The sequence below is a fragment of the Salvelinus sp. IW2-2015 genome, linkage group LG11 (assembly GCF_002910315.2).
Source record: "Salvelinus sp. IW2-2015 linkage group LG11, ASM291031v2, whole genome shotgun sequence".
Lineage (NCBI taxonomy): Eukaryota > Metazoa > Chordata > Actinopteri > Salmoniformes > Salmonidae > Salvelinus > Salvelinus sp. IW2-2015.
In genome coordinates, this window is record NC_036851.1 from 9,287,599 (window position 1) to 9,308,004 (window position 20,406).

The 20,406-nt window shown below is 41.8% G+C and overlaps 1 protein-coding gene across 1 annotated transcript in view; it reads left to right on the plus strand.

The window, feature by feature from the left end:
* LOC111970556 (A-type voltage-gated potassium channel KCND3-like) overlaps positions 1–19,637 on the plus strand; it is a 38,894-nt gene extending 19,257 nt beyond the window's left edge. The window contains exon 2 of the mRNA XM_070445815.1: positions 19,406–19,637. Coding sequence (XP_070301916.1) covers positions 19,406–19,637 — 232 coding nt within the window. The remainder of the gene's footprint in view (positions 1–19,405) is intronic.
* Positions 19,638–20,406: the final 769 nt, after the last annotated feature.

Below are 20,406 nucleotides of genomic sequence, written 5' to 3' on the forward strand. Positions count from 1 at the left end.
ACCATAGTCAGCTGATAGGTAATACAGTTCATATGCATTGATGTACTTCACAAAGATATAATACCTGTGGTACCAACATGCTACTGTACATGGTAAAAGCACCAGCAGGTTGGCATCCTTAGCTGGATTTTCAGACCTTCAGTGGGAATGAATGGGCAACGTTTCCCATCTCCTCAAAAGTATATCTGCCGTTGTGAATGTAAGACTCCACTCTGTGAGGCACATCAATCTGCAGGTTGACCTTGGTAAAACCAAGATGTCTGTGTACGCTATCCCTGATGCAGTAAAACATTTTAAACATTGAATAATGAAGTAAGCTTTATGCGACATTTTTGAGTGCCAACCCATTGCACCTCTTTGTTTGATTGAATGTAAGATCAGCTTTGCTCTCACTGTAGATGCTTGTTGGCTTGGTGAGACAGGCAGATGTCATGCCAGAGACTGGGATGAAGGAGGGAGTTAACTGTACTGTAAACAGCCAGATGGGGACCAGTTATATCCCCATTCAGTCAGTTCAGAGAGATACATTGAAATCCAATGAACTGATATTCAATTTATCAATTGAAATCACCCATTATTTTTCTGTGTGGACTGTTCAATTCATGAAGAACTTCCTCGAGTTGAAATTGAATTGAGCCCAACCCTGGCTTTTTCCCTTCAAGATGTTGACGTTATAGCATCAAGCACCTTGAATTGCAGGCTTTGCCCAAAATAGACAGACTATTTTCAGTTGGAGCCTTATCTTTCCAAACAGCTGGCAGGGGTCAGCCCAGGTACAGAGAAGGTAGAAACCTGGTAACCTCCCATCTGCTACAGTATGAATAAGCATAAGGACTGCGCTAGTGAGCTAGTCTGAAGGAAGGAACCTTCAGGTTTCATAAAAACATTGTTGTCAGGTAAACTGAAATAAACTAGATGTTTTGTTGTTTATAGTAAGGGTGATTTATCAAGGTGAAGTGGTAATGAAAAAGACTGATCATCCTCATAACTGTTGGGTCTCTTTTCATCTCTCAGGGCCAAATCCTAATTTGAGAAACGCATGCGCAACACACATATTTGTGCACATCTTTGTGCAATTTGTACAAGTCTTGTGAGCATTTTTTAAGTTATGATTTCACTCTCAGATAGATAAAATTCCTATTCAACACAGCACACCCGATAAACCAAAATTCAAAATTCATCTTGCCACAGCCAGCACCTTGAAGAGAACAAATATGCACTGCTATGCACTAGGGCTATTTTCATTTTCCCCCTATAGATTTAACTGTATCAGTGTATGCATTATGTATATTCATAAATCTAACAGCCCAATTTACAAGATTTTTAAAACAGTTCCAAAACTCATCCATCCCAAGGGTACATTACATGGATAGGTGATTGTAGTGTGTGCAATTACTTATTGCTTCTCTGCTCAGCCTTGTTTGTGTGTTTACCTCTGCCCCTGGGGCATATGCCTACCTGATGTTATTATATGCTGCCGTCATGTTTATTCATGGTGAGCTTATGGCTTTTCATTACCATCATAAATGCAGCCAGAGATTCATAAGTCCTCTTCATCGGAGTTGGCGTCAAATATCAATTTATATGCAGAATTTTGCATATGTAAAATGTATTGTTTTTTTTTCTCTATCATTCAAATAAAGTGATTTTTATGGCCAAATGGAGATGATGTTGTGGCTCGGTCTCATTCGACCATTTATGGTCAAGCGTTAAGATCTGTGAACAGTAATGGCCTTTCTGATTGGATCATACTAGTGTGCTTGGCCAATCACCTTTATTTGCGCCCACTCGTTGAGCACACATTTGAATTGATAGATTTCTCTATAGTAAACAAAGACCACAATATCTGCCATCTGTCAGTTGGCACCGGAGAGTTTGACTATTAGAATTAGTTGATTAAGTTGTTTTGGATGTGTCTGGTGGTATATTAGTATCCATAGCTATTGCAATTCAAGTGTTTACAAACGTATTGGATAAGTGCTTGCAGCTAAATTTCAGGTCGCTTCCTAACAACAAGTATTTTAGAGGGTGAAAGTAGTCTGAGGCTAGAATTCCATCAAACATGCGCTGAGAGAAACTGAGAAAGCAGAGAAGAAAAATGAAGATCAGTATTTACATCACATAGACAGGTTCCTACCTTCCAGGCCACATGAAGCCTCAATCTGCCATCGCAATATTGTCCACAGTACATTGGAAGTAAATCAGCAGCTTTGTTAATGTATATGCCAATTAAATCGACGTTTCCAGTGTGACACTGTGACCCTTGTGTCTGTGAGGATCACTGAGGCTCTCTATTTCTCTCAGGCGAGTTATTCCTCCAGAAGATACTGCTCGGTGGCTTTGTTTGCCATGACACAGTCCTGTGAAGACGCTGTAACAATACCGCTAGCTAGTGCTGCGTGGCTAACGGGTGTCCGGCAGGATCTCTGTGCTGATTAGATCAGTCTCCATACAACAGACGAGACGAGAGACGGTCGCTTTTTTTTCATCCACGTTGACATTTCTCTATCTAAGTTTGTTACCGTAGCCCACAAAAGACAGGCTCATTACTGGGTATGCTCTTCTATCTTCTTTGTTATGTGGAATATGGAAAAAGATAGTTTGTCTTGCATTAGGAAGCTAAGAAAGTCAGACGTCCAATTTTCTATATGAAATCTTGAAAGCTCCATTTCTTTCACATTTTCCCTCACCCAAGTTAAAGGTATCATTTGACAAAGTTAATTTGCCCGGGGCTCCATCCATTCTCATGACTACTTCAGGGAGCCTGAAGCATGAATTTCTTAGACTTCATCTTCTTTGTATAAAATCACATCTTAGTGGCATTTGCTGCTGTGGGAATGGATAAGCATTTCGCTACACTCGCATTAACGTCTGCTAACCATGTGTATGTGACCAATAAAATAACATTTGATTTGATATGTTAATATAAATATGAATTGCTGTTGAGGAGGACACGGGTCTCACTGTCATCTTACGCCGCCTGAAGCGTCGATGCTTTCAGTCTTAACTAGTTGGCTGTTATACTAGATGGCCGCTCATCTGGCAAGCCTGATGGATGAAAACCTGGGGCACAGACGGCAACCTGAAATTTGCTGGTTATTATTTTTGCTTAATCACAATCTACTTACGTAGGTGGGTAAATTCAATAAAAGTTTAAACGGAGATGGTCGGCACAAAACAATTATGGCACACTGAGGCCCATCACGTTTCCTTATGGCATTTTAGTTTTTGAAAAACAAATCTAATTTCTATAAAGGCAGCAATGGAAAGGAGACAGACATTGCTTGTCATTTGCCTGTTCCTTATAATAGACTTGCAATTCTGTTTTAGAAAATACTTTTCCCACTCAACCCAATAAGTTACATGATCTTGGTATGGGATCCATGCAGCATGTGGAATGTCCATGAGATTGTCTGAATCCTCAGCTGCCCATTTCCAGCAGTGACGGAGACAAATCTCCCTCTCTCATCTATGTGCTCTCATCAGCTGAGGAGTTTCCCTCAATGTCAAAAGTATTGCCACGGACAACCACCTCAGGAAACAATTTGCATGTACTCATAAGGATGAAACCAATTTGTGTGTTCCAGTATTGAGTCATGGTGTCCAGACCTGGGCAGAAAATAGTTGTATTTTTCAGTTTATTTGAAAATACACAAATACTTGCGGTAGTCGAATATAGTTTATATTGAGTTTCAACTAATAGGCAACTATTTTCATTGATATTCAAATATAGGTCTCAGAAAAACAATTCATTTTTGAAAGTATTTTGAAACCGAGTAATATTTGAAAGTATTTGAATATATGCAAGTTATAAAAAAAAGATATATAAAAAATATATATTTGCTGGCTGCCAAATATTTGATGAAGAACCAAAAACTACAACAGTTAGTTGAATTAGTCTAAATATATGATGATCATAAGCACATGGTTTTGAGTGCATTTAGAAGTGAATCTTAATATAGTCTATAGACTACAATTAAATGGAGGGGGACATGGAATCTCCTCAACATTAGAGTAGACCCCTTTTGCAGCTTCAAAATGAATAACAAATATATTTTCAGAATGAGTGAGACATAAGGTTATACAGTAACACTTGACATCAAGTTCCTATACATATGTAGTAACGTTGTGATTATTACAATAGCAACATTGGCATGTTGAAAGAGTCAGTATATGAGCATCACAACTTATTTATATTTATCTGTACTAAGTATCATTGGTTTTTGGTTTGACTTGATAATGTACACAATGGACATTTACAGAATGTTCAGATAGAAATGTATTGTGGAGATCAAATATGACTGTCAGATATATTGGAATAGTATAGACGGTTGTGTGTGCTCTATTCATTCTATTTCTATCTTCAACATGCAGTTCCAGATACAGCCCTGCCTGTAGTTGAAGGCAACCAATCCAATAGTTTCTGAAAAGTAGTCACTTCCTGAGATCTGTATTCAAATATTTGTTTTTAAGTAGTTGCTTTCTCAGATCTCTATTAAAACAGTTTTAAAAAGTAGTTACTTAACTTTTTTTGTTCCCAATTTTTTAAAATTACTTTCCACAAAAAACATAGTTAAATCTATAGTTATCCCAGGTCTGATAGGTATGGCTATACAGTATCACTGGAAACATGCTCATTACACAGATGTCCTAATTCTAAGAAAAAGATCAGCTGTGTATGTGTCTGTTCTGTCTTGGTCATACCCCAGCCGGAGCCCTTCCCCAGCCACTCGTTCCCAAAGGGGAAGGTAAGAGCCAGCAAATACCTGACTGTGTGAACCAAGCACAGGTAGGAATGGGATGAGAAAAAAACGTCAGAGTGTAGTGGACTTGGGGTGTACCAGATAGCTGTCTGGGCTGGGCTCTGTTAAGCCCCCCTTTTTCCTCGGATCAAGTAAAGGAATACTGTACTGACCGTCCTATAGCGCGATAGAATGAGTTCTATATTAATAGAGCTATGTTGCCATAAGATTGCCAAAAAAGATCCAGAGAAACCCAGTGGGTTACGGTGGTCTTCAGAGAGAACCCCCGGAAAATCTGTTTCCTTGTTTATCGTTATGAAAACGGGGCATTGTGTCAGCTCTCTTCCCTGCCTCGCTCACTTAAAGTGATAGCACCTCCTGGTGGCAGTACCAAGGAGTTGCCCACGTGAGCCAGTTTTTACTGTTGCTCACGCAATAGACAATTATAGTAGACATGGCCGTAAGGCAAGGGAAAGGGGTATATGGCAATCTGTCATCCAGCTCCTTACGTCAGAAGAGACCGGAGGGAATGCTGACATGCTGACTTCCATCCCTGGCTAGAACCTGAGAAGGTGCCGAGGGGAGAGTCCAAGGGGGATGGCACTTGGAGGTAAGAGTGCATATCTTCCATCTTCCCATATGAGAAATGTCATGAAACTGTGCTTCCACACAGGGAATCGTGCGACGACGAGGGACGGCTTACGTTAAACACGAGAGACAGGGTAGGGCAAGGAAGCCTTAGGCTTTACACACTATCCTCCCCCTTAAGGAGTTTATGAGGGCGCAACCTTGCTACGGCCACAGCAAATGACTGTTTAGCTCCAGGTTTGCCTTTTTATTTGTCTGTTTAGCTCCAGGTTTACCTCTTTTCAAGAGCTAAGCCTGGGTATTGGCAGTATGCTGTGTCACTGAGAGTTTTTGGCCCCCAAGGCCAGCTTGTTGCCCCCTCCCTACTGTGAGGCTGGGGCAAGTTGCAGTGACTAACGGGCTGCCACGGGCCTGGGTTTGCCTGGCAGGCAGAAGCCAAACTTGTCGCGTTAGCTAGCCTGTTTCAAGCCGTCTCGTGGACCGGATCACCACATAATGGTGCCGGCTCAATTATTAAGACCTGGAGACCTAGGACCTCTTTCTTCTTTAAGGTTGCTGCCCCTATCATCGCCAAGCCTTTCTCTGACCTTTTTAACCTGTCTTTCCCTTTTGGCGAGGTTACCAATGCTTGGAAGGCACCCACGGTGCGACCTTTATTTAAAGGGGGATATCAAGCTGATCCTAACTGTTATAGGCCAATTTCTATTTTGCCCTGTTCATCAAAAGTGTTGGAAAAACTGGTCAATAATCAACTGACTGGCTTTCTTGATGTCTATAATATTCTCTTGGGTATGAAATATGGTTTCCGCTCAGGTTATGGATGTTTCACTGCAACCTTAAAAGTCCTAAATGATGTCACCAATGCCCTTGATTCTAAGCAATGTTGTGCTGATATTTTTATTGACTTGGCCAAAGCTTTTGACACAGTAGACCATTCCATTCTTGTGGGCCGTCTAAGGAGTATTGGTGTCTCTGAGGGATCTTTGGCCTGGTTTGCTAACTACCTCTCTCAAAGAGTGCAGTGTATAAAGCCAGAACATCTGCTGTCATAGCCACTGCCTGTCACCAAGGGAGTACCCCAAGGCTTGATCCTAGGCCCCACGGTCTTCTCAAGTTACATCAACAACATAACTCAAGCAGTAGGAAGCTCTCTTATCCATTTACATGCAGATGATACAGTCTTATACTCAGCTGGCCCCTCCCCGGATTTTGTTTTAAACACTCTACAACAAAGCTTTCTTAGTGTCCAACAAGCTTTGTCTGCCCTTAACCTTGTTCTGAACACCTCCAAAACAAAGGTCATGTGGTTTGGTAAGAAGAGTTGCCCCTCCCCACCGGTGTGATTACTACCTCTGAGGGTTTAGATCTTGACCTCATACAAGTACTTGGGAGTATGGCTAGATGGTACACTGTCCTTCTCTCAGCACATATCAAAGCTGCAGGCTAAGGTTAAATCTAGACTTGGTTTCCTCTATCATAATCGCTCCTCTTTCATCCCAGCTGCCAAACTAACCCTGATTCAGATGACCATCCTACCCATGCTAGATTACGGAGATTAAATTCATAAATCGGCAGGTAAGGGTGCTCTCGAGCAGCTAGACATGCTTTACCATTCGGCCATCAGATTTGCCACCAATGCTCTTTATAGGACACATCACTGCACTCTATACTACTCTGAAAACTGGTCATATCTGTATTCCCGTCGCAAGACCCACTGGTTGATGCTTATTTATAAAACTCTCTTAGGCCTCACTCCCCCCTATCTGAGATACCTAGTGCAGCCCTCATCCTCCACATACAACACCCGTTCTGCCAGTCACATTATGTTAAAGGTCCCCAAAGCACACACATTCCTGGGTCGCTCCTCTTTTCAGTTCGCTGCAGCTAGCAACTGGAACGAGCTGCAAAAAGCACTCAAACTGGACTGTTTTATCTCCATCTCTTCATTCAAAGACTCAATCATGGACACTTACTGACAGTTGTGGCTGCTTCTCTACCTCCTTGCCCTTTGTGCTGTTGTCTGTGCCCAATAATATTTGTACCATGTTTTGTGCTGCTACATTTACATTTAAGTCATTTCGCAGACGCTCTTATCCAGAGCGACTTACAAGTTGCTACCATGGTGTGCTGCTACCATGTGGTTGTCATGTTGTGTTGCTACCATGCTATGTTTTCATGTGTTGCTGCCATGCTATGTTGTTGTCTTAGGTCTCTCTTTATGTAGTGTTGTGGTCTCTCTTGTCGTGATGTGTGTTTTGTCCCATATTTTTATTTAATTTTTTATTATTATTATTATTTTATTTTTTTAGATTTTTTAATCCCAGCCCCCATCCCCGCAGGTGGCTTTTTGCCTTTTGGTAGGCCGTCACTGTAAATAAGAATTTGTTCTTAACTGACTTGCCTAATTAAATGAAGGTTAAATAAAAAAATAAATTCAATTAAGCACAAAGCACTAAACGCTAGGTAAACTAGATACAAGAGCTAAGCTAGCAATATCCAGAATGGTTAGCTAGCTGGGGTTAGCCGTGAGGACTAGCAGCACTCCTTAGACTTAGCACAGGCCGGGTACTCTGTAAAACCTTACAACACTCTTAGGACTGGTTCGAGAGCTGCATGAGCATGTTAGTTTCCCATTGAAGGGTCCATAATACTCCGGTGGGAGGCTTTTGGTGTTAACTAGCTAGTGTTTACCTAGTTGGCTAATAGCTTATCTAGCAAGTACTAGCTGAAGACAACCGTGTGAATAGCATTGTTTCTTCGGTCTTGAGTCTCTTTTGATCATAGCACCATGAGGTGTAGCTGGTCAGTTTAGCCAATGAAATGATTGAACGTTAGGTGTACTAAACGAGAGAAGCAAGCTGGCCAGTAGTACCTGGCTTTTCAGCATTGCTGTGAATTTGCTTTCACAGGTGTGAGCCAGCTCATTCGATGCAGGTAATGACTAGCTGAAGTGAGCACTGTGTATGAACTTTTCTTTTTAGACATTGTTAGTGTGTATTGTTTATGTTCAGGAATTATTTTCAAAATAGTAACACTTTGGTGTGTTTGATTAGTTTTTGGGGGAAATAGTTTTTATTCTATTTTTGTCTCTGCGGCTCTTGATAGATGAGCAGCTACCTGTTGAGCCGGTGGCCTGTGGATGTTTCTGCTCCTCTCATATCTTGAAATATCTTTCTCTTCCTCAGTGGCATTCAGTCTTCTTATCCTGGAATATCCTTGACATCCTTTTTATGAGGTTACTTGATAGCTTCAAACCGCTCTATATATAGTTGATCCCATAATGATGAATCAGTTGGACTGACAGAACTAAATTAGATAAAACAGCATTTTCGACAGGACCACAAGCTCACCAGGGGTGTCCATTGAAGGGATGAATATAGACAGATGTCTTTCATTAAAAACCTTCCGCTGCACCTACTTACCCCCTATCAGTTTATAGCACAAGCTACAGTATCACTGAGGAGACCTAGTTTCACTGCAGAATAACAGACAGGGAAAGATTCACACAAAGACACTTTTTTCCCTAGATAACTCCCTAAGATAAACTGTTTACTGTTCCAATAACTCATGTTGATCCGAAAAGAGCCCGTGTCTGTCGTCCGTGGCTCTGTGTGTTTAGACTGCAGCGTCCCAGCTGGACTGAGGGGTCGTCATGGAGACACAGGGCTGTGCACAGACCTTTTAGGGGGCAGGTGCTAAATAACAACAACAAAAAATCATTCATATGATCAAAATTCCTAACAATTTTAGGTAGCACTTTATAATAACTCATTTGTAATGGATTAGTAAATAGTTTATTGATTATTTATGAATCCATTCATTATATAGGTCCTTATAAAACCATTCACTAATCATTAGTTAAGTATTTTTGCATAGCCTCATCTAAAGTGTGGGCTGTTTATACTTTCCAAATGTTTTGAGTGACCAGTGTAATTTCTCACAAAACGATGGACGCACCTGATACTCCTTAGGGTCTCAAAATAGCCTGGAACATATCAGTGCTAAAATAATAAGCATACCACACAAAGGAAATATTTTATTCACAAAAGATGTTGTAAAACAACTGTTGCAAGGACTTGAGGGAGAGTTGTAATGTGAACGTTTTGCTAACGTTGTCAACCTAATCATAAAACAGGGAGATGTAGCCTAAACGCAACAGCTGGCTAGACTGATATATAGTAATATATAGTTTTTCTCTAGTGGATTTGAATTCCTTCATTACTACTGATATGTGATTGAGGTAGAAATGTTACATGTATAACCTTTAAATGCTTTCCGTGATTCAGTCTTTTAACCGAAGACTATAACCACATATGGCTTTGTTTGGCGGCACCTTTACTGGGCATTTAAAGGTAGTAACTCTTTAAACTTAATGGGATAGTTCAGCAAAATAATGTATTCAGATATTTACATTTGTTTCCTTAACTCATAAGCAGTCTATGGACTGCTCTTAAGCTCTCGTGGACCGATTCTGGCATTACCTGAAGAATCTGTCGCGACATGATGGAATGGGTATGATCAGCAGTAGTTCTGATGTTTGGGTTTTCGTCACAGATTATTTGGGTTTACCAGGATTGGGTGAAAGCGGTGCTTAAAACTTCTACTGCTTTGCGTGTGTAGTGAAATTAGTGGTTTCCTTTTGCAAGGGAGCCAGAACTCCCAAGTTCTAACACCTATGGACCCAGAACTTAATCACACAGCCGACCAAATTACGATATGCAAGATTTTAGTTCTGGATTAAACGAGATTAGACTACTCTTGGTAGAAAAGTCACTGCCAGTAAACACTTTGTTAGCAATTTCGGACTAAAAACTGTATTTTACTTAGCATAAAGCTTGTCTGAAGTTACACATCACACTAATACAACAATGTGACTGTTTTGGAATAATATATATTTTTTAATGTAATCTGTATTGTGTGTTTATCTTGATGTTAGATGGCTACTCACCCTGAAAGTAGTCTATGGGCCAAAATAACTGAACTATGGATTACAGTTTTTCTTGAAACAGCCACAGCATGTGAGCATGTTTCAAATAATACATAATAATCACCTGCAATCCACTCAAATCAACTCCATATTTGGTTTGATGTTACTTAAAGATGATTTGGCCATAAAAAATAAAGAAACACATGCTCACATGCCCCCATCACTTCCATTGATTGTTAGCTTGTGGTGGCTAAAGTTAACTGAAGTTCGTAGTGGCTGTTTAAAGAAGACTGAACCATGGATGATAGTTTATCCTTGCCCATAGACTACTTTCAGGATGAGGAACCATTGAACATCAAGTTGTAAAATAGTGAACTATTCCTTTAACCTAAGGTTGATGTCTGTATCGAATTAACATAATAAAAAATCCCCATAAAAATCTGTCAGTTTAAGCTAGAGATATTTGGGGGGTTTTGTATCTCAATCCACTGCATGTCACACTTCCGCATGTGGGGTGAAAGGTGACATAGCGACAGCCGTGTTTGTCAGACCATGAGACATCCCGAAAATCGGTCTTCTCACAAAATCGTCGGTAGCATCCAAACAGTTGAGACTCTCACGAACACAATGGTGTTCTCCGTGAACTACTTGGTCCTATTTGACCAAGAAGGAGAGTGATGGAGTGCTGCATCAGATGACCTGGCCTCCACAATCACCCGACCTCAACCCAATTGAGATGGTTTTGGATGAGTGAAGGAAAAGCAGCCAACAAGTGCTCAGCATATGTGGGAACTCCTTCAATACTTTTGGAAAAGCATTCCAGGTGAAGCTGGTTGAGAGAATGCCAAGAATGTGCAAAGCTGTCATCAAGGCAAAGGGTGGCTACTTTGAAGAATCTCAAATCTAAAATATAGTTTGATTTGTTAAACACTTTTTTGGTTACTACATGATTCCATATGTGTTATTTCATGGTTTTGATGTCACTATCATTCTACAATGTAGAAAATTGTAAAAATAAAGAAAAACCCTTGAAGAGTAGGTGTGTCCAAACTTTTGACTGGTGCTATACATGTCGGTTGTTTCGCTCTAGGATGCCCACAGGCCTAAAAAGACATGGAATGGCCGATTAATTAGGGCCGATTTCAAGTTTTCATAACAATCGGAAATCTGTATTTTTGAACACCGATTTGACCAATTCTTATTTTTTTATTTATTTTTTTTTATTTTTTTACAGCTTTATTTAACTAGGCAAGTCAGTTAAGAACACATTCTTATTTTCAATGACGGCCTAGGAACAGTAAGTTAACTGCCTTGTTCAGGGGCAGAACGACAGATTTTTACCATGTCAGCTCGGGGATTCAATCTTGCAACCTTACGGTTAACTAGTCCAACGCTCTAACCATCTGATTACATTGCACTCCACGAGGAGCCTGCCTGTTACGCGAATGCAGTAAGAAGCCAAGGTAAGTTGCTAGCTAGCATTGAACTTATCTTATAAAGAACAATCAATCAATCATAATCACTAGTTAACTACACATGGTTGATGAAATTACTAGTTTATCTAGCGTGTCCTGCGTTGCATATAATCGATGCGGTGGCAATTCGGAAAAAGGACTGTCGTTGCTCCAACGTGTACCTAACCATAAACATCAATGCCTTTCTTAAAATCAATACACAAGTATATATTTTTTAAACCTGCATATTTAGTTAATATTGCCTGCTAACATGAATTCTTTTAACTAGGAAAAATGGTGTCACTTCTCTTGCAACAGAGTCAGGGTATATGCAGCAGTTTGGGCACCTAGCTCATTGCAAACTGTGTGAAGACTTTTCTTCCTACAAAGACAGCCAACTTCACCAAACGGGGGATGATTTAACAAAAGCGCATTTGCGAAAAAAGCACAATCGTTGCACGACTGTACCTAACCATAAACATCAATGCCTTTCTTAAATCAATACACAGAAGTATATATTTTTTAAACCTGCATATTTAGCTAAAAGAAATCAAGGTCAGCAGGCAATATTAACCAGGTGAAATTGTGTCACTTCTCTTGCGTTCATTGCACCGCAGGTAAGTGTATATGCAACAGTTTGGGCCGCCTGGCTCGTTGCGAACTAATTTGCCAGAATTTTACGTAATTATGACATAACATTGAAGGTTGTGCAATGTAACAGGAATATTTAAACTTATGGATGCCACCCGTTAGATAAAATATGGAACGGTTCCACTGTAAGAATAAACGTTTTGTTTTCGAGATGATAGTTTCCGGATTCGACCATATTAATGACCTAAGGCTCGTATCTCTGTGTTATTATGTTATAATTAAGTCTATGATTTGATAGACCAGTCTGTCTGAGGATGTTAGGCACCAGCAGGCTCGCAAGCATTCATTCAAACAGCACTTTCGTGCGTTTTGCCAGTAGCTCGTCGCTGTGCTTCAAGCATCGCGCTGTTTATGACTTCAAGCCTATCAACTCCGCTATTAGGCTGGTGTAACGATGTGAAATGGCTAGCTAGTTGGCGGGGTGCGCGCTAATAGCGTTTCAAACGTCACTCGCTCTGAGACTTGGAGTAGTTGTTCCCCTTGCTCTGCATGGGTACCGCTGCTTCGAGGGTGGCTGTTGTTGATATGTTCCTGGTTCGAGCCCAGGTAGGAGCGAGGAGAGGGACAGAGCTATACTGTTACACTGGCAATACTAAAGTGCCTATAGAACATCCAATAGTCAAAGGTATATGAAATACAAATTGTATAGAGAGAAATAGACCTATAATTCCTATAATAAATACAACCTAAAACTTTTACCTGGAAATATTGAAGACTCATGTTAAAAGGAACCACAGCTTTCTATATATCTCATGTTCTGAGCAAGGAACTTACTTAAGCTTTCTTACATGGCACATATTGCACTTTTACTTTCTTCTCCAACACTTTGTTTTTGCATTATTTAAACCAAATTGAACATGTTTCATTATTTATTTGAGGTAAATTGATTTTATGAATTATTATATTAAGTTAAAATAAGTGTTCATTCAGTATTGTTGTAATTGTCATTATTACAAATACATTTAAAAAATAGTCCGATTAATCGGTATCGAGTGTGCTCTGGGCGTTCGTATACTCAGAGCGTTGTCAGATTGGCCGTTTGTAAATTCAGAACGTTTCGCTCACGGAGCTTCAGAGCGCAAACTGGACGCTCTGTCCGAAAAGTAGGGTTGATCCATGGCCTAACAACAGCAGTCAAGCACCCAATCTACCTGGCTAACGTTGGCTAGCTTGCTAGCTACTTCCAGACGCAAATGAGAGAACAGCTCACTCTGACCATTTTACTCACCCTAGCAGAGCTGGTTAGGCTGTTTTTATGTTATCCTGAGCATTGGGGACTGCAACTGTGCTGCTGGCAACAATTTAATTATGCTTTTTTGCCAATGTTTACTGACACTGGACATATTCAACGGTTGTTGAGTGTTCTGATATTCGGCAGTTATTCTGTGCACAGTGACATCATAAACATTCTATTGAAATGGTTACTTGCATAGTAGAGTCTTTTGTTTAGACGTAGCTAGCTAGCTAAACAATGATCCATAATCCCAACTCATAACGTTACTACCCTGTATGAATCTGCAGGGACCTAACCAACCAGGTTCAATGTTAGCTAGCTAACATTAGGCTATAACTAGCAATGCAAATGGCTCTGAGATATGAATAATATTACTACACAGATCATACACATAATGTTGGCTAGATAGTCAGCCAGCTAAAGTTAGCTAGCTAGCTAACAGTACACTTTAGCTTGAAATGAAAATTACTTTCTGACCAAATTAGAAAGTGTAATATATGAAAATGTAGCTAGCTAGACTCTCTTACCCGTATACATGGATGGACACTTCTCCCTCTCTGTCACGGATGCCATGGTTGCCCTTAGTTTGAAGATGTAATCCGGAGACAGGTGTTTTACAACAGCCTTCTGTGTGTTCCTTTTTCGAATACATCTGCATATTTGCAATCAAACGGCAGAATTTTCACCATCTCCTTAGCTATCATACTCTAATGAAGGTTGCTGTCTTTTTCTGTGGCTGAACCAGCTAGGCTCGTAATTTAACAATTTTATTTTTATTGACAGATGGCATACAAATTTGTTTTTAAGGCACATGAAAGTTCACATGTTCCAGAAGGCATTTCTTGACAAAAAAATTGATTTTGATAAAAAAAATAAGTTTATGTTCAAATGGCTCTCCTGTGAAGTATTGACTCTCAACACGCCTAGTTTTCTGAAACAAGTCACATATATGGTGGTTAGCTAGAGTCGATACAAGTCTATACAACCTGTGTTGCTACTGCCCTTACACGCATGTGCAACTCCCGACTGAAGAAGGGATGGAGTTGAGTCGGAGGATCGTTTATGCTCCTCTCTGTCTTTCTGCCTTTCTCTGCTGCGCGTATCAGCCAAACAGATAGAATATTGATGATGTAAATCAAGTGTTAATCAGATGTTATGCTGCTGTGGCAGTACTGTTGATATTTAATCTAGGTAGGTAGGTACACACACTCGACTGCTGACCGCATCTCAAGCAGTGCTTGTTTGGATACTGGGCGTGTGCAATCTCGGTACAGGGCAGACTGGAAAAACAGGCGTAACCAGGGCACACGAGCACCGTACAGGGCAGACCAACAGGCCAATGATGGGGGTGGCGAACTTGACGACCACTTGCTGGCAGTGAGTTTAGATCAACAACAACAGAAACGTTTTAGATTTTTTTATATATATACCATCACCCAAAAGGGCACTTGGCGAGTGGGAGGGCAGAGGGGCATGTGCTTGGCACAGGCACACTTCTATCTGTGCACCTGCCTCCGGAAACATCAGGCACATTCCTAATTTCGCCATGGCTTTTTTCTCCTGTCAGGAAAGATGCACAATGCAATTTTTCCTTTCACTGTTGTTTATGTCATTGGACTTCACACTTTTCCATATTTTTTCCATGTCTTTTCCCAATTTGCCATGTCTTTGTCGTTTCCATGTCGTTTATACATTTCATACATGCTTGTTAATAAATGACTGTGGTTCTAAAGTAAGTGGTCTCTTTAAGCAGTGAGATGATGCCATTGATTCTACCTGAAACCTGGACACCACCTCTCTACAGTATGTATCCATATTGTGAGGTTTAGTAGCCATCTGTTTCCACTGTCTCCAAACACACCTATTTAATGCATGGCTACACAGAGCAAACATATAGCCAGGATATGGCCAAATAAGCAGAAAGCCAGACGGCATTGATGGCTAAACCTGGAACCTCTCAATGGGTGAGTCATCATGTAACATGGCCACTCAATATGTGCTCATTCACTCAACCATTGATGCACCTGGCTTTCAGCGGATCTGCCGACTCCATTTTGTTCTCCATTTACCCATAGATCAATGTCAACCCATCAGCTCTCTCAGGAAGTAAGCCTTGCTGAGTAGCACAGCTAAATGCTAGAGTGAAGACAGGCGACCTTAGCGTCTTCCGATAGTATGAGAGTATTGATGCCGCTTTGTGAGCAAGAGGCCTGCTTATGGAAAACATGAAAAATATCGTTAACTCTGATATGCTCTCAACAGTGACTGAAATCATGGATTGGAGCATGCTGTACCAGTTTTGCAGACTCCCCCCCCCCCCTATTATTGTCAAGCAGTAAAACCAGTGGGATATGCATGCATTTTCTCCTTCCAGAAGCCCACAGAGAGGGAGCAGACACCTGTGGAGGTTCAACAGTGCATCGAAAGGTCAAATAGGGTGTGCTTATATTTGTCCTGTTTCACACATTTACAAGTGTGTAACCTGTACAGTGGGTGGTGTTTTTTTTGCATATCCCACTCCCCCTGAGAAAAACCATTGGAGAGTGGGGTCAAGGCCAGGGATCAGCCATTATTGACAGAAACCAATGGCGTGTCCAGAACATTTTGAGTGGGGTCAAGGCCAGGGATCAGCCATTATTGACAGAAACCAATGGCGTTTCCAGAACATTTTGAATGGGGTGGCCGAGGTAGGGCACAGATCCAGTTTAGGGGGTCCATAACACTTTGAAGCTTGATCAATGCACAGCGTATTTTTTCAATATAATTATGATGGTTCAACACATTAAATGCTTCAGCTTAGGTTTGGTACATTTCCCTGTTAAAATAAATCATAAATCGATTCAAAAAGTATTGTTACAGTGTTTGCAGTCAAGGTCAGGATTTTATATAATAGTTCTAGCATACAGCAGTAAATTCACTTGAAAGTGACACACGGAGTGCGAATTATACCGTGACATTTTTTTTACGAGACCTCCTATGTCTGCACGCTCCTGAGCATGCGCAAACATTTGTTATGGTGTTTGTAGTAAAGACGTAAATGAATTGTAAAAATATGTCACTTTTTAATGTGTCATGAACACAACCAGTCATGATGTTTTCATCTGACTGGTTGTGTTCAAACAAATCACTTAAAAAAGTAGGTTAAGTAGGTTACCTGCGCATGTTCGTCTACTCCAAAATAAGTTCAGTATCCGAACAGTGCACTGTGCAGTGTGCACCCTCTATTTGAATGGAAAGGGACATCTACAATACATGACCAAAAGTATGTGGAAACCTGCTCGTCAAACATCTCATTCCAAAATCATGGGCAGTAATATTCAGCTGGTTCCGCCTTTGCTGCTACAAAAGCCTCCACTCATCTGGGAAGGCTTTCCATTAGATGTTGGAACATTTCTGCGGAGACTTGCTTCCATTCAGCCACAAGAGCATGAATGAGGTCGGGCACTGATGTTGGGCGATTAGGTCTGGCTCGCAGGTGGCATTCCAATTCATCCCAAAGGTGTTTGATGGGGTTGAGGTCAGAGCTCTGTGCAGGACAGTCAAGTTCTTCCACACCGATCTCGACAAACCATTTCTGTATGAACCTTGTGCACGGGGGCATTGTCATGCTGAAACAGGAAACGGCCGCCTTCCTCAAACCTTTGCCACAAAGTTGGAAGCACAGAATGTCATTGTATGTTGTAGCGTTAAGATTTCCCTGCACTGGAACTAAGGGGCATAGCCAAAACCATGAAAAACAACCCCAGTCCATTATTCCTCCTCCACCAAACTTTACAGTTGGCACTATGCATTGGGGCAGGTAGCGTTCTCCTGGCATCCGCCAAATCCAGATTTTTCCATCGGACTGCCAGATGGTGAAGCGTGATTCATCACTCCAGAGAACACGTCCAGAGTCCAATTGAGTCGAGCTATTCACCACTCCAGCCGATGCTTGGCATTGCGCATGGTAATCTTAGGCTTATGTGTGGCTGCTCGGCCATGGAAACCCATTTCATGGACCTCCCAATTAACAGATATTGTGTTGACGTTGCTTTCAAGGGCAGTTTGGAACTCAGTAGTGAGTGTTGCAACCAAGGACAGATTTCTACACGGTACACGTTTCAGCACTCACTGGTCCTGTCTTGTGAGCTTGTGTGGCCTACCACTTCGCGGCTGAGCCGTTGTTGCTCCTTGCTGCATTTCACAATAACAGCACTTACAGTTGACCAAGGCAGCTCTAGCAGGGTAGAAATTTGGCGACGTGACTTCTTGGAAAGGTGGCATCCTATGACGGTGCCATGTTGAAAGTCACTGAGCTTTTTAGTAAGGCCATTCTACTGCCAATGGTTGTCTATGGAGATTGCTTGGCTGTGTGCTCGATTTTATACACCTGTCAGCAACGGGTGTGGCTGAAATAGCCAAATCCACTAATTTGAAGGGGTGTATATATAGTGTATTACAAACACCATAAGTGTAATGACATTCAGCCTACAAAGTGGTGTGTATTCATAGAGGCCAAGGAAAGCCAGGCTTACCTTAATAAAAAGAAACAAACTTATACAATTATTTCTCATTCGTGTCTATCCGTGTTTCATAATTTTACTTCAGTTTGCAAGAGGTTGAATCTATTTCACCAGAGAAAGCATTAGAGCGAGACAAACGGCTCCCCTCTGTCTTAATATCTGTATCCCATTTATCTGATGGTGTCTGGACAGAAATAAAATGAAATGCCATTGATGAGTCTTGCTGTCGGTGTGCGTCTATTCAGAGACAACCTATCACATCTTAACATTTGGGATGGACACACCAATAACGGTGAACCCTGGAATAATTTGGGCTTTGCCTTGCTCAAGGGCAGATCAACATATTTTTCTGACACACAACTGACGGTAACCCTGGAGTAATTAGGGTTGTGCCTTGCTCAAGGACAGATCAACAGATGTTTCACTAGTCGGCTCTGCGATTCAAACTAGCAACCTTTCGGGTTATTGGCCCAACACTCTAACTGCTAGGCTACCTGCTGCCCCATCCATAGTCATAAACTAGAACAGAGCTAATTAGCCATGTGACCTTTAGGAACGTCTAGACTATCATACTGACTGGTCTGTGAACTTTTATAGCTGAGCGCCAGTCTGTTTGAACGGTCATAATTAGGGCCAGCAGTTTCCCCTGACCATGTAACATTAAGGCTGTTTAGTATATGGTGGTTACACAGGAGGACGGGCTCATGTAATGGCTGGAGCGGAAATAGTGGAATGTTATTAAATACATCAAACACATGGAGATAGAAAGACACAGTGGTGAGATATTCTGTAGCTAACGGTAAGGTATCAGCCTATTAATTATGACAATATAATGCCCTATTACTTGGCTATTCAAAATCAAATACACTATATTTGTATGCTAACTCTGTAAGCTTGTCCTGCACAATCAATGAACCAACATCATCGCCTAAGCCAGTGTTCACCAACTGGTTGATCGAGAACGACTGGTCGATCTTCGAAGGAATTCGTAGTTGATCACCAAACTGTTCTGTAGAAAAGACAACAATAAAGGCTTACACGCCTATTTTGTTATTATTCATGTTGCGCTATTGGCACTTGATTCAGAAGCACTGCGCACCAGGTAGGTAAAGTGTTCCCATTTTGAACCACTTCATTTGGCTAAAAAGAGAAATTCTGCCAATCCATGTTAAATGTTGATGAGTGTCATGAGGCGCTGGTACACTTGACGATGGTGACAGGTCTGCGGGATAATCAGCAGCCTGATGACCTAGAGGCCGGAGAGGGAGTATACGTGGCAGTACCCCCTCCCCGAAGCGCGGCTCCAGCCGCAGGACGCCAACAAAGGGGACGAACCCGGGGATCAGGAGCGGACCGGTCACCCCTGCTGAAGCGCGGGAACCTGTCACGCCAGCTGAGGCGCAGGAACCTGTCAAGCCGGCTGGGGCACGGGAACCTGTTGAGCCGGCTGGGGAACGGGAACCTGTTGAGCCGGCTGGGGCGTGGGAACCTGACAAACCGGCTGAGGCAGGGGAGCCTGGCGATCTGGCTGAGGCATGAGAGCCTGACGAGCCGGTGGAAGCAGGGGAGCCTGGCGATCCGGCGGAGGCATGAAAGCCCGACGAGCCGGCTGATGCAGGGGAGCCTGGCGATCCGGCTGAGGCATGAAAGCCTGTAGCCGCTCCCGGACTCGACATCATTTACACTGACACACAAAAAAAGAAAACACTCCCTAATGCTTCCCTTAGGTGAGATGTTATTCTGTAATGAGTGCACTGAGAGTCGGGAAGCAAGTACAGGGAGTGAGTGTTTTAATAAATAAACAAAACAATAAACACAAAACACAAACAACGCACCGACATGAAACAGAGTCAATAACACCTGAGGAAAGAACCAAGGGGAGTGACAGATATAGGGAAGATAATCAAGTGGGTGATGGAGTCCAGGTGAGTGTCATGAGGCACTGGTGCCCTTGACGATGGTGACAGGTGTGCGGGATAATCAGCAGCCTGATGACCTAGAGGCCGGAGAGGGAGTATAGGTGACAGGTACGAAGACCAAAACATTCAACGTTGTGACAGGATACCTCCTCCACTGTTTTACCAACTAAAGGTATTACGGTTAGAATTTCACACCAGAGCGTTCACCATACTTGGACTATCACAGAGAAGTGGTAAGTGTGTTGATATAATCTGGTAAGTGGTAATATGTCAGGAATGATGATTGATTAATGACCTGGATGTAAATTTGGCCAGGGCATCAGGGTATCAAAGGTGGGTCAAGACACATCATTAAACCAACTCTTCTGTTCTTAGGACATAGCACCAAT